The 14,661-nt window shown below is 44.9% G+C and overlaps 1 protein-coding gene across 1 annotated transcript in view; it reads left to right on the forward strand.

Moving 5' to 3' along the window:
• The window catches only part of HLF (HLF transcription factor, PAR bZIP family member), a gene marked incomplete at both ends in the record, with an annotated part of 31,138 nt that extends 20,143 nt beyond the window's left edge, over positions 1-10,995 (forward strand). The window contains 2 exons of the mRNA XM_080629540.1: positions 7,545-7,765; positions 10,780-10,995. Coding sequence (XP_080485666.1) covers positions 7,545-7,765; positions 10,780-10,995 — 437 coding nt within the window. The remainder of the gene's footprint in view (positions 1-7,544; positions 7,766-10,779) is intronic.
• Positions 10,996-14,661: the final 3,666 nt, after the last annotated feature.

The raw sequence follows: 14,661 nt of genomic DNA on the forward strand, positions 1-14,661 counted from the left end.
AGAACAATGTGAGACGAGCTTACTTGGGCTGGAGCCTTGCAGAGCACGTTGGCTGTAGCATGAACCCATCTTGAGAACAAGAGTTGCCTTTGTTTTGAGTGGGATTCCACGTGAGGGTACATTTATGGATGTCATATGAGGCTGTTATCTAAAGCAGAGACTCTAAAATCTGCTGTTTGCGATTGGTTTATTGAAGCTGGGTACATAATTGTCCAAGGAAAGAAAAACGGATCTTTTTGCCTCCTTCAGAACAGGTTAATAATTCTGATGCTTCTCTGGAACCTTTCCTTTAACAAAAGAAAGAAGAATTGTACTTTTTGAACAACTGTAATATGTGTGAATTGCCAATTAACAAAAATATACACAGATATGCCAAAGGATGTCACGAAGCTCCAATGCACCAGAGAATAGCAGCATCTTGAAGTGAAACGTGCTTCTAAGCCAATTGTAAATCAAAATGAAATACCTGTCTGAATGTTCTTTCCTGCAGCTTTTCTGTCCCCACTGAATGCCATCTTTGCCTGTCTTTGGGAGAAAAGCAGCATCCTACAAGAAAATCAGGCATTTAAGAGGGCTGTGGATTTCATGCTTTTCAAGAATGCGAAAATCCCTGTGCAGTGTCCTGGGAGCAGGATCAACCCCTCTGTTTCTGTGTGTAGCACTTCTGCAAGGGAAACATTCAGAACAGGAGCAACTACTTTCAGGCATGTTGCAGGGGCAGGCTTGGAAGGGAGTGGAAGTTGGATTTCCTGATAGCTTTCAGAAATGGGGCCTCATTGAGCTGCCTTCACACAGGGCAAGGTTTGCAGAATGCTGATCATACAGAAAAGTCTTAAATACAGCGGATATAGTGGAAAATTTTACCTGGTGGTGCCTCAAACTTGTTTATTTATTGCTTTTATTACCAGCAGAGCAGGCATAGCATATTGCATGCACATTATTCTAACCACATGCAGGAGTTGCAAATCAAGCCTTCAAAAGCCTGCACTCAACTGAAGGCCACGTGTGCAGCTTCAGATAGAACACCCCCCCCCCCCCCCCCGCCTTGTTTGCTTGGATCTCGCAGGCTTTAATTACATTATATCCTCTTTTTCCCCTTTTCCCTTTTGAATGCAGAAGTCAGACCAGCTCTGGGTTGGATCAGGGCTGTATCAGGAAGGAAGCGGTTGTCTGTAGGATCTTGGATCTTGACCTCATTTACTGCAGATGTGAGAGGATGCGGGGAATGGCAGGAGGAGAAGGGAAAATCTGGCAGGAAGGACGGAAGGATTTTATCTACAGAGACTGGATTTTGCCACAGAGTTGTAGCAGAATTCTGAACAAGTCATTTGACGATGTGAGCTTGTCGCCCTGCGTGCTTGCTTCCCTTTCTGTGAGGAGCCTAGGTTGGGGGCTCGTGGGGAAAAACTGTTTCTGTGAAGCATGCAGATGTGGTAATCACTGCTAGAGGAAACTCCTATGAAGGTGCTATTTGTGTCTCTGAAGGAGGTTGGAATAATTTGTGGCAAATAAGGTACGGATCCATTTGGATAAACCAGATGGGTCAAACGAGTGACTCCTAAATGAAGGAAAGAATCTGGAAAAAAATAATGTGATCCAAACTTTAACGATTGTTGCAACCATGACTGTGCTGCTTAGAACTTGATTTTAAAAACCAATTGAAAAGACAACCTAGATTTTCTCATGGGCCACCGCAACAACGAAAACATTGGAAATGAGTAGGAATGGACCTGACAGCACTCTCAGTGTCCTGCCGCTCAGATTGAGTGGAGCACTCTCGCTCTTAGGAGCTGAAGGGGGACAGGGCACTTTGCCAGTGCACTGCTTGCTGATTGAAGAGGATCTGTGGGACTCGAGCATCTGGAGTTGTGTTTGTACCATCAGCACAGGCACTCTACTGCCCTGTTCCCTCCAACTATGCTCTTCTACTGAACGCAGTCATCCCAGCCTTTGCAGAAGCAGCCTTCCTCTTCCAGGCTCTCCCGCTCTCCTCTTTGGCAACCAGTTTCCCTCATCCTGACCTCCTTACCCCCTTCTCAGCTTTTGGTCCTAATCATTTAGGGAAGCTGCCACTTTCTCACCCAGCCTTAGCATGCAGGCAATAGATGTAGATGTAGGCAGCCAACAAAAGGGAAATAGCCTTGATCAGGAGCTGCTCTCACTTCCAGTGCACAGGCCACTAGCACGGTTCTTTGAAACGTTTGCCAGCAATTTGTAACAGGTTCAAAACAAAGTATTTTTGCTAAACCTTTTTCGGGAAACTGTAGAACCATTTTGGCAGAAACAGAACTGGCACACAGAAATCCAAACAGAGTGGTTGAAATCTGGCAAAAGGCTTAAGGAACTGAAGACGGCATCCTCTAATGGGAAGTGTCAGACGATCTTAATAAGACTACCAGTCCTGCCTGTAATAATACTGTAGAGGCCCAGAGCAGGAGGCACACAGTGCTGGGAGGGGAAATGACAATTCTTTCATAATTAAATGCACAAGGTTTGTAAACAGTGCTGATATCTGTAAAAAGTACGCATTCTAAAAGCACTTCAACGTGGTGTGTCTATTAAGTAGGTTAGTGTGTGTTAAGAGCAGCGAGTACGTTGCAGTTGTGTTGGATTAAGATCCTCCTTTCTGCAGGAAGTGTTTGCAGTCACCCCGTGTTCAGCAAAATAAAGTTTGTGTAAGATAAGCAATAGAGGAATGTCTGTGCCAGGTTGGAGCACTGGTCAAAATACACTAATTGCTAGTTCAGAAGAAAATAAAGCTCCTCTAATAACTGCTTACATAAATACACCCAGAGGTGAAGCGTCTTCTGCACCCCCAGGCAGAGTGGTTCGTTTTGTTCTTCCAGTGGGAGGGCTGAAAGGTCAATACAATGCAGCTTGTCATTCCCTTTAGTGCCTGTATGGATTATGGTCTTACTATCCGTGTAAATGTTCCAGTTTCTGCAAGACACTAAAGTCCTAATAGTAGGGAAATTGGAGAGGAAGATAAAATATTGCTTATAATACTGTAAGTGAGGAATTATAACCTGACAAGATACCATCCTTAGATAAATCTTGACTTCCAGAATACTCCTTTTGCTTTACTGTAGGTGGAGATTTTTGCCCTGTGTTCTGCAGTGAGGTAACTTCTCCTAGAGGCTGAAGGAGTTAACACAGAAATAGATGACAGATTAGTCTGGGACAGGCTGTGATTTGGAGTAAGAGAACTATTCCAAATAGCTGGCCAGGCACCAAGCGGATAGACAGTTTGGAAAACATATCGGCAGAGCCGTGGTGTTCTCTGGAGCAGCTCTGGGTGAGGATTATCTGTCAATTTAACTGCCACACTATAGAGTCTGACTGACATTCCCAAAGTGCCTTTAGTTTATGTAAAGAAAAATGATTAGCAAACACATATTTTATCTCTGGGCTGCTAATAAATTGAATAAGAAGCTCCTCTTTTCTTTCCCTCCAATACATGCGTAAAAAATAGGGGAAAATATTTTGATTAGAACATTTCCACTCCCTTTTCTTCTTCTCGTCGCTGTTCTCCAGCCAGCTGTGGAGCTGATGAAAAGTGTGGAAGGGATGTGAGAAGGGAGATTTTGTGAAAATGAGGCTCATTTTCATGGGAGTTGACTCATGCAGAATTGAGTTCCACATAATTTAGCAGGGATCTCTTGCAGTACAGAGAAGTCTGTCAAGCAGTGGTTGCAGTTGAAGAGGTTATTTCCGTCTTAACTCTCCTGGGCACAGCTGGAAGGTGGGATGTTTCAAAAGGGGGAAATGAGGAGTGAGGGTACGGTGACTGAGCTCCCCACACTACCAGGTCAGCGTTTGGTTTTGTAAGTGTATAAAAAAGCAACTGTACTTTTGAATCGTGAATTTTAATTATTACAAGCAATTAAAAGCTGCTGTTCTTTTTCTTTCACCAGCCATTTGCTGACCTAGATAACACAAGTGAATGGCCTCAGTTCATTTCTCTTTGAACAAGGAAGCACAGTGAAAATATTGCCGTTACGTTGGGTTTCCTCACTGGCATCACTGCTGGGAGGAGGACTGGAAGGGCTGGAACAGCCAACTTGCTTTCAAGTCCTTCTCTCTGGAAAATTTTCTGCTATTGCTAATATCTGCCAGAGCAACACCAAGAGTGTGAGTGAAGGCAAGATGTTGGGGCAGCTGTAGCAACCGGGGCTGCCAAAACCTGGCGATCCCTCTGCCAGGAGACACCGGGAGCTGTGTCTGTCCTGGCATACTCAGTGTTGCTTGAGTGGAGCTCTAGAAGCGGGAAGGTCTCCAGACAAAAGGCCAGTGTTGACATAGTTGTGGTGTCTCCAGGCCACGGTTGAGACACATCACTAGGGTGGTATGAGGGTAAGTTTCCATTAACCATTGTTCCCAGCTTGCATCCACCACCACCGTGGAGTTCTGCAGCTGGATTTCCAGAAGAGCTTAACGCTCAAAAGCTCTCATTTCAGCAACTTATATAGAGGGGCTAAGTTCTTTCCAAAACACTTGGCAATCCTCAGCCCCCATTGAGAACAAAGCTCAGCACATGAAACAGTCCAGCCACTTCACTGTGAAGATTTGGCAGAGTGGTTAAATAATACAGAGACTGGCAAGAAAGGCATTTGGCTCCCCATGCTGAGCACTGAGGTGCTTTACCTTCACTGGCCTTGGCGCCTGGTGCTGTGGGCTGATTCCTTGCGCATCGCAGCCTCTGACCGGCTCTGTCTCTGGATGTTGTGACAGCTGTGGAGCTTGCTGATGTGAGGATTAGTCGGCTGCTGGGCACATGACGTTCAGATTGCTTGTGCTTATTTGACCTACCTCTGATTGCAAGGAATTTAGTGCATAAAAATAACACCCAGAACAAATTTGGCAGAAGGATGCATGGCTGAAGTGCCATGCACACAGAGGGAAAGGAGCTTGGAGAGCAGTGTAACATGAGGCCGTGTCCTGTACTCCTGCAGTAACAGCGGTGCCAAATCCAGCGCAGCCCACGCTGTCTTGGGTTACAATGAGTTCCAGCATCACATAGATGTAATGGCCATTAGCCAGTAAACTAATGAAGACAGGTTCCTGGCATGTGTTATTGGCAAAACTTGGTAGAATAAATAAAAGGATAGCAAGTGCCAGGAGTTGCCTAATGTAAAACGCTGGACAAGGAAATACTGGTTTTTCTGCCTGGGCTTTTAGACACCTTGAGTAACTCTGCTCTCAGTGGAGTTCCTGCTCATCTGCAGGAGTGTGACAGGACAGAGTCAGCTTGCATAGAGTGATGGAGGAGAGTGTACCCTGCGAGTGAGGGATGCCTTACAAGGTAGTATCTTTTGGGCTCCAGGTGATAACGTTTAGCTGTGTGCATGATGTGTTCAGGCTTTGCAGTGGTGAATAGCATTCACCTTGACTGAGCTTCACACCAGCACCTGGGATGTCTTACATCTGCTGAAGCAACCAGGTCTTCAGTAGTGAGAGCTTCTAAGACCCAAGGAAGTGAAATGTGTGCACACAGGGAATGAGGAAGGATCTTGATTGCTGTAGGTTCTTCTTCCAGATCACCTTGGAGATGTGTCCCTCTTCCCTTTGTTACTGCATTGGTGAAAACTCTCAATTTCCCAGGTTTAAAAAGAGCATTTTTGCCCTTTTTCAGAGAGATACTGTGAAATTTCTTGAGGCCAATGATTACAAAGCTCATGTGGTTGTGTAATAACAGCACATTATAGATTAATGATAATATGTAAACTGATACTGTGTACCTAGAGCTTCGGCAATATTTAAATACAGGTTCTTTTGTTTAGGGCAATTAGAAAGCTGAGACAGATTTCACAATCCACTTGACTTTTAGAAACACCCTGCATGCTCACCAGAAATAATACAGAAGTATTTAGAGCTGGTGTCTTGCTTCCTTCTTAGCTCTTTGACAGAATTTGCAAGATTTGTGGTGCATGTATCTATACATTTGTCTGCATAAAAAAACCCCACCAGGCTGTTCTGGTACCAGCATACTCACATCAAAGGAAGCTTTCCTGCGTTTAAGCCTTTAAATAAGCCTGTTTCTGCCAGCCCGTGTATCCGAAATGAGATCCGCCATCCCTTTGGAGCAGGGCTGCGGCCGTGCCCCGGTTCTCTGAGCCGGTCGGGCCGGCGTTAGGGCAGTTCCTGGCCAGGGCTTCCCGCCGGCGCTGCTGCAGTGTTTTAAACACGGAGCGCCCGCTAGTGAAACCCCGCTGCCTTTCCTACAGCCGTGGAGATGGCATTAACAACTTTGATCCTCCTTTTCTCTTCTCCCAGCCTTTCCTGGAAGCTGATGTTATCGGCGCTGTGTTAAAACAGGAGTTACAAAAGCCGAGCTGTCCCTTAGCAAGCCCTGTTTCGCGCGGTGCAATCCCCTGGTGCATTTTCTGTGCAGTTCCAGTGTTCTTGCTGCCATCACCTAGATTAAAATAATGCATTGTTAACACTGGCCTTGGCTTGGAATTAGAAATGTCGATCATTTTACACCCTAAATAGTGCAGATACAGGCTCAAATAAGGAAATATTATGCAGTCACAGGATGTTTGTGTCGTTGTTCTGAAAGCCGCCGTATTTCTAAAGGCAAAGTGAATTAGCTAATAGCCAAAATGATAAAGAATAATGGGCTTCAATCACAAGTCAGCCCTTTGAAGCCTGTGGGGCTTGTGCTTCTGAGGCATGTGAGAACTTCTGAAGATGCTGCCCCTAGGGATAGTCCCTGTTTAGGCAGCTGACTTCAGGGTCCTATTTTGGGAACCTTTGGTTGGGATTTTAAATTGGATTGTTAGTGGGAATGGTGCCTGAATTGGTGCTGGAGGATCCTGAAGGCAATATCTAAGATTGAAAAAGGAAAACTGAGGGGGGATATAATTCTTTTCTGGGGATAGGCTCCTTTTTATTAGATTTTATACACCATAAAAGAGCAGTGTGGCATGAATCAGTATTCATTTTTGCAGAGCATCTTTAAGTAGTCATTGTGGCCTTTCGTGTTCAAGTTTTCTTCATTGTCATCTAGAATATCACAGGTAGGATTTCAAATCTCCTTAGAGGAGTGCTTCAGCACAGCTTGACAGTACATTTTCATGAGGTATTGTCCTATTGCAAGTACTGTGCATCGTTGTAAACTAAATGTACCCCCAAAGGTATATATGAATAAATCTGTGTATGAGAAAACTGGGAGACATTTCAGTGTGGTGAATAAATTGGAGCTAAGTGACAGTACTTAGGATTTGTTCCCGAGGATGTGATCTTAATGAAGCGGCATGAGTTGAAGCAATGTCTAGTGCAATCAGTGTTGGATTCGCTGATCTTATGTGGGCATCCAAGATGATTAGCAGCCGGAAATGGGAACCAATCCTGAACATAACAGCGTGAGCATGTCTGAATCTGAATATGCAGAATGGGCAGTCTGATATTTAGCAAGAGTAGATGCCAAATTCACAGTAAAGCTTGAAGAATTAATCCGTGTAAAGTATTGTGAGATCTTCTAAAATCCATGTTCAGTGATGTTATTTTCTAACATATCTGGCTTTTATCCTTTCTTTCTATAGGTCAGATCTTGCCAGCAAACCGGAACACACCAAGTCCCATTGATCCTGAGACTATCCAAGTTCCTGTTGGCTACGAACCTGATCCTGCAGATCTTGCTCTTTCCAGTATTCCTGGCCAGGAGATGTTTGACCCTCGTAAGCGCAAGTTCTCTGAAGAGGAGCTGAAACCACAGCCAATGATTAAGAAAGCTCGCAAAGTCTTCATTCCGGATGACCTGAAGGTAAATTGGAACTGGTGACGAGGTTGGTTGTACTCTGTAACAGCTCCTCTCTGAAGTACAGGTTTGGAGCATGAATCTGATTTCTCCTGTAAGGTAGATCTGCCAAACTGTCAGCGGTTCTGAATAAGGCTGGGGGAAGGATGTCCCTTATTAGTTATGCAACAGTTGAAATTCATGAGATCAATATTCATTTCCTTTGTATGCCAGAAACTTCCTGCGTGACCTTGGACAAGCTTGCTTTGTCCCGTATTTCCCACTAATGAAACAGCTCGATCGTGTTTCCTTTTCCTCAGCCTCAGTGTGTCTCATCAGTGTAAATGGTGAATTCTTCAAGGCAGAATCTGTGTCTTACAGGGGTCATGGAGGTCCCTGACAGTAACAGAATGAAATATATTGTGTCTTGTTTGGAAGTTGCTTTAGCTCTGTACCAATAACTGTATCCCAGTAATGAGTGGGAACAATATAGAACGATATACCAGTAGCCTAGGTGAAAGAAACTAAACTGATTGTAGGAAAACAGAACAAAACTCTTTTGCTGATCTGTATATTTTAATACAATATTTATAAGAATAATACTACAGTATTTTAAAAGAAAGAGCACTCTTGCCTATGCCTCTCACTGCTTCTGAGATAACGAAGAGCAAAGAGCATGAGGAGAGCAGAGCAAATTGATCAGCAGGTTCAGCTTATCAAACAACTGTGAAAGTTGTTGTGATTTGCAAAACTCTATCCCCAGCACGTGATTTCCAAGCGGATCTTTTCTATCAGAGGTGCTCAGTGCAGGATGCCGCTGCTCCCCAGGACACAGACTGAAGCCTGTTGGAGTTGGTGGGGATCCCTGGCTGCGCATGTGAAGAGACTAGGATGCCACGTGTTCACACCAGATTGATAGCATTAGGGAAAGAAGCTGATGCTGCTTGCTATTTTTATCCCTAAGGGTACTGTTGTGCCAGTCAAAAGCACAGAAATCATGATTCCAGTAGTGTTCAGGTGGTGTGTTGCTGTCACTTTGTCTGTGGTATCTTCAGCCATCCTTTACACAGCTCTGTCTGCACCATTACTTACCTAGGCAAATTTTACTGCAGAGAATAGAGGTGAAGAGAGGTGTGTGGTACAGAAATGGTTGTAAGGAGACAGGAGCTTGCTCCTTGGTGCCATTTATCGTCTTGTGGTATCTCCTAGGTATCCTTACTCATCAAAGCAAAACTTACCAAAGCTGCTGTTGGACTACTCCGTGCCAGAGGTGGAAAGTGCCAGTGTCTTGCATACAGCAGCAGGACACATAAGTTTTTAGCCTAAGACTGAACTAGAAGTTCAGGGTCTTGCATTTCCCTGAGATAATCCCATCCGTTGCCCTTGACTCATTTCAGAGTGCTTGACCCAAGTGCTGCTTCTGCCCTGGCATGTAGAGCAGCTGCTGAGTTCTGGGGGAGGGTAAGCAGATTAGATCAGTCAATCGTCTCTGGGTTGCATGTGATTTTGAAATGCCAGCCTTACCTCTTTCAGGCCTGGATTAAGGGATTTGCCATAGCAATTTGTTAAAATAAAGAGGGATGAAGCCTAGGTGGCACACTAATAAATTGCTTAAAGCTGATTTTTATGGAGTGGAAAGAGATGGGAAATTATGAGTAAGATTTGGGTCATAGCTTTTTGCTGCATGCTGGTTTTAAGAGGATTCTGGGGGAGCCCATCTAAGTACAGGTGAAGAGCAATTTAGAGATATGCTGGCTCCACCATTGCTGCACACCTTGTTAAGCTAAACTGATACAGAGCAGTTCTAGGGGACTTCTAGCAGTTGTGTGGCTCTTGCTTTGCCTTATGCAAGCAGCTGGAGAAGATGCAGAGCAGCAGTATTAGGCTTGGCCTGGTTCATGCTGGAAGACACAGGAGTGGTGGGGTGTGTTCAGTGCAATGTAGGACCTGGCTCCTGTGCCTTGTCCTGAACATGGTGCTATGCTTCCATGCATGGTGAGACAAGAGCCACACAAGCACATGGAAGCATGTGAAAATGAAGGGATGACTCTGGGAGGGGAAGTGTGAGCTTTACTGACCAGGCAGTTTGAGGCTTGACGGGCTGCATCACTTTGTGATGTGTTCCCTTACTCTGCAGGGGACTGAATTTCTCTTCTCATGGGAGATGCTGTATTTACTGAGTTATTCCAAATCTCTAGAACTTAATTCGGTTCCAAAGCAGCATTGAAGCTGCCATTTCACTGAAGGCCACTTCCTTGGAAGAGTGGGAAAAATCAGGTAAAATTCAGTAGTTGCCTAGAGCCTTTGGTGCACCAATGCAGTGAAGGTGATCTCCTAGAGGAAAGCCTTTAGGGATAAAACTGTGGGAATGTGTTAGCTTATGAAACTTCAGTGTTAATGGACTTATTCCTGGCAAAAGCTTATTTTCCCATGCTCAAAGCCTATTGTGCTCTTTGCGGATGGTACCAAAGCAGCTGTCACTGTAGTGCCAAGGACTCCCCTCCCAGTGACTAGGGTGGAAACAGGAATGCTCTGGGGCTCTGCAGAGAAAGAGCTTTGAACATTCAAAAGAGCTGCACAGTAGATGAAAGGGATGATACCAGCGAACAGAGTGAACCAGGTGCTGGCTGGCAGAGATGAGCAGGGACATACAAGAGGTAATTATCACCGCTCCAGCAACAGTAGGCAGTGAGTCATGGCATGCGAAGGTGGATGTGCTAACTAGGTCAGCCGAGATGCATTGTGCTGCTGGAATATCGCTTCCTTTTCCCTTGGAGGAATTCACAGTCAGGAGGATGGGGGGGTTGGTGTAAGCATTTTGACAGAAAGAGGCATCTGTGCTCCCCGGCTGGGTTATGCCGTGTACATCTGTAACGGTTGTCCCAGCAGTGGCTGGCATCCACAGGGCTGGCTGAGCCGGGCAAGCAGGATGAGTGAAGTCATGCCCGGAGCCGAGGCTGTGGCTAAGAGCACATCCTGGTGGCCGCTGGGTTTACTGAAATCTAATACCCCGTTTGCTTCTCTCCGTGTTTCATGAGCAGGATGACAAATACTGGGCAAGGCGCAGAAAGAACAACATGGCCGCGAAGCGATCGCGGGACGCGCGCCGCCTGAAGGAGAACCAGATCGCCATCCGCGCCTCCTTCCTGGAGAAGGAGAACTCGGCTCTGCGCCAGGAGGTGGCCGACCTACGGAAAGAGCTGGGCAAGTGCAAGAACGTCCTTGCAAAGTACGAAGCTCGACACGGGCCCCTGTAAATTGAAAGGGGGCAATGGGGGGGGTTCTTTCTTCTTTCTTCTTTCGTTGCGGGTTGGCGTTTGACTAGATGGACGATGTGTTTCCTGTTTGATAGCACCACACCCAAACCAACCTTTCTGTCTTCAGCACTTTACCAGAAGCAGAAACAAAACTGACTTAAACGTTACTTCTTTCGTTCGCGTGTGCGTGTACCTGCGTACGTGTGTTCACACCTCTGTACCCGTGTGTGTGTGTGTGTGCGCATGTGTGTGCGTGCGAGCGCATCTCAGCACTTCCCATTTGTATGAAGCCCTCTTCAAAGGGTGCCACATTTTTACCCGGACTGTTGAGAACCGCCATAGTAAGCTTTTTATTACATACGGTTTTCTTTTCAGTGCTGCTTCAGAGTAGGGGTTTTATGTTATTGTAACCAGCTCCATCCCGAGTGACTTGGAAAGATCCCAGTATAAATGATAAAAAAAAAAAAAAAAAGGAAAAAAAAAGAAAAAAAAAAAAAGGAAAAAAAAAAAGGAAATAAAAAAAGTAGATCTCAGTTTTTTGGAGAGTAACGAGCTCGTGTTTGAGTCTGTCTAATCAGAAACGTTAACATGCTAATAAAGTGCACACATAATTTAGTACTACACTGCAGAAATATTAATTTATAGATTGCTTTCGTTGTATTTTAAGTTTTGGTGGTAATTGTCTTCAGATTTAAAGTGCTGTTAGACTGAGTTAGCTGTACTCATTATAGAGCCCATAATGGCTTCTCTGTAGCTATTAAGGTTCCTTTTCTTTCCACAGACCCCAGGTAGGTAGGAGTCCTGTCGATGGACCACAGAGTGTGTATTTGCACTGTCTGTACCTGAAGCAATAATCCTGTTGTACGCTAGCGCGCATGCTGCCCGGGTGTTCCCAGTGGACGTAGGCTGGTTTCCCTCCCCAGCAGGAGTTTTTAATGTCTTTAACAAAAAGCTAAAGGTAAAAGCCACCTTCACGTGAGCATGCTAATTGTGTCCCTGCTCTAGGGAGCGCATGTGTGAGAAGCAGGATAATGAGTTGAAATGAGAACAAAATCGGTAGTATCAAACCAGAGCCGATGTCGAAATCACAGGGGCTTTTCTGTTTTCAGTCAGTTTTGCATCTCTTCAAGTTCCATTTTGTGACTGAAAATTAAATAAATACCCTGATTAATTTGTTTTTCCCCCCATGTTTTGTAATATATTTTCTGTGGATTATATCTTGCTGTTTTGAAGATCACTTTTATTCAGTTAGAAGAAGTCACTGGTTTGCAAAGCCCATTTTTCCTAGTGATTGTTGTTCTGAGTGTGACATGAACTGATGGTTCTGAACTTTATTGTTTTAAACTCTATTTGCTTCTGAACATGTATGTTCTACTATGAAGTGGACTTCTGAAAAATGAATGTAAGAGACACTGGTGTATTTCAGAAGGGGATGGTGTTGTCATATACTGTGGTTAATCCAATCAATCAAAGTGTTTACTATAGACCAAAAGGATAGAGATTATAAAATGTATAAAGTTTATACAGAATAATTATAGTATGTTCGTTTTGTACAGTATTTTTCAAGTACAAATACTGACAATGTATTTTGAAAGACAGACATATATATAGCAAAAAGGAAGAAAAAGCTATTCCGTGTTTAAAACTATATAGCAAAGATAGATATATATTCTCCATATTGTACAGAAAGGAAATGCTATGGGGTTTGTTGGTTGGTTTTCTTTTCTTAACTAATTCTTTAATATTTTAAGCCTACCGCTGGCACACTGGCATGTTCTGTGCTTTACATTAAATTTTGATGGCAGTAATATGGCTTTCCAGGATGTTCCATATTACTGGAAAAGAGAGACTTCTTTATTATTTCCCATCCAAAACACATAAAGGAACGGTTTAATGGGGACAAAGCACAACCTGGATTTTAGTCAACTGTTGATGGGACAGGACAATGTTTTGTGAAGGCAGAAAAATAATGTATAAGACAAGAAATCTCAGTCATTTCTAATCGGCTGCTGCTGCTAGGATCTGTTTCCAGCTGAAATGTTTCTTACAGCTAGCTCTGTTTGGGGTATACAGTTGTATGTGCTGCATCTGGTTATTAACAGGTGAGGAAAACATGGTGCTGCGTCTTGCTCACAGTTCTCAAAGTGTTTTGACCTTATTTTCAAATAAAGAGGTTGTTCATTCCATTAAATCATTATTCATGCTTCAGGAGGTTGATACAAAGGACTCCCCGTTTTGTTCAGCGTTAAAAATACCCTCGCAGGAATGGCATCTTTCCAGTATTTTTCCTCACACGTACCCCAGTTGTCAGCAGCCCTTAACGTGCAGGACTTGCCTGTGGACCATTTATTCAGCAAACTGAGTTTCCGTGTGCTGCAGCAGAGTTTAAAGCACAGTAGTTATTTTCTAAAGGTCAGTATAAGCCACTGGATGCAGGGGCAGAGAAATGAGACTGACGGTGTTGGGCACAACCCAGGGTCTGCTACAGCCTCTATGAGATAGACTTCATTTCTCTTCTTAGAAGCAGTGTGACCATGGCAGGGCTCAGCGGCTGCTGCTGTGGGGACGCTTTTAGCAGCAGCACAGCAAATGGCAACAGCTTAGAGTCACCCTCACAGTGATTGTTATTGGGGGGACGCTAGAACAGCTGATGGTGTGTGTGAGATCAGCTGTACCAAGCCCAAGCCATGGGTGGGCTGTGGCGTGAGCACAGAACTTCCTTTAACATGTAAAAGGCAGCTTGGAAAAACAATTACAGCCGATTCTGTTGTTTCCTTTGGGCAGGGAAGGGGTGGGAGGTGACGGTGGGTTTTGTAGGCTGGAGAGCACAGATCTGTTAAGTCACAGCTACAGAGGAGCACAGAGGTTTCCAGCAGCTACCTTGTCCAGCGGTCCCAAAGCTGCTGCCGTGCCTCCCAGCCCTATCCCGCTGTGCAGGTGGACGGGAGGGCAAGTGTGTGGCTGGGGGCTGGAAACGGGCTGAGGGGGAGCAGGACGGGCTGTCCTGGTGCCTCCAAAAGGGTCACCCTTAAAACAAGAGAGGAAAAGCCAAGGCAAAAGATGGGGGCTGAAACTCGGAGTAGGTTCTGTAACCAGTACGAAGTAAATCCAGGCCAGTTCAGCTCATTTCCAGTTCCTGAGGACAGCTCAGCTGGGCTCATCACACCTCTGGTGGCTTTGTTGCTCATGAAGGAGCTTGTAGGTTTATGAAATTGTAACTTTATAAAGATAGATATATATTTGCAGAATCCTGGCTAGCTTGTCTGGATAATTCACTGACTTGTTTTGAACCGTAAACAAGCATTGATAAAATGCTTTCTTTTTTGTTGGTTTTTTGCTGGAACTTAGAAGTGATTCGTTTCTTTTTACGAAGGAATGCCCTCTAAAATCAAATGGCACTTGGGATGCGTTTGCGAGCACCGCGGGGCCCTCTGTGGGGAAGCCCATGGCAGACGAGGCTGGGGGGGGGTTATTCCTTTTCATTTTCAAATGGTGCTCAAGGCACTGACCCTCGCACCATGGGAATAACGTTCGGACGTGAATCCATAAAAGCAAGAAATTCCCAACGAAAGGCCGGTGCCAGAGGCTCCGTGCTTGGCTGTGCTCTGTAACTGCACGAGGTGAGGTCAGCGGGGCCAAGGGACCCCGGCGTTTGACTCCCTTGCC

The sequence above is a fragment of the Psittacula echo genome (assembly GCF_963264785.1).
Source record: "Psittacula echo genome assembly, chromosome: 14".
Lineage (NCBI taxonomy): Eukaryota > Metazoa > Chordata > Aves > Psittaciformes > Psittacidae > Psittacula > Psittacula echo.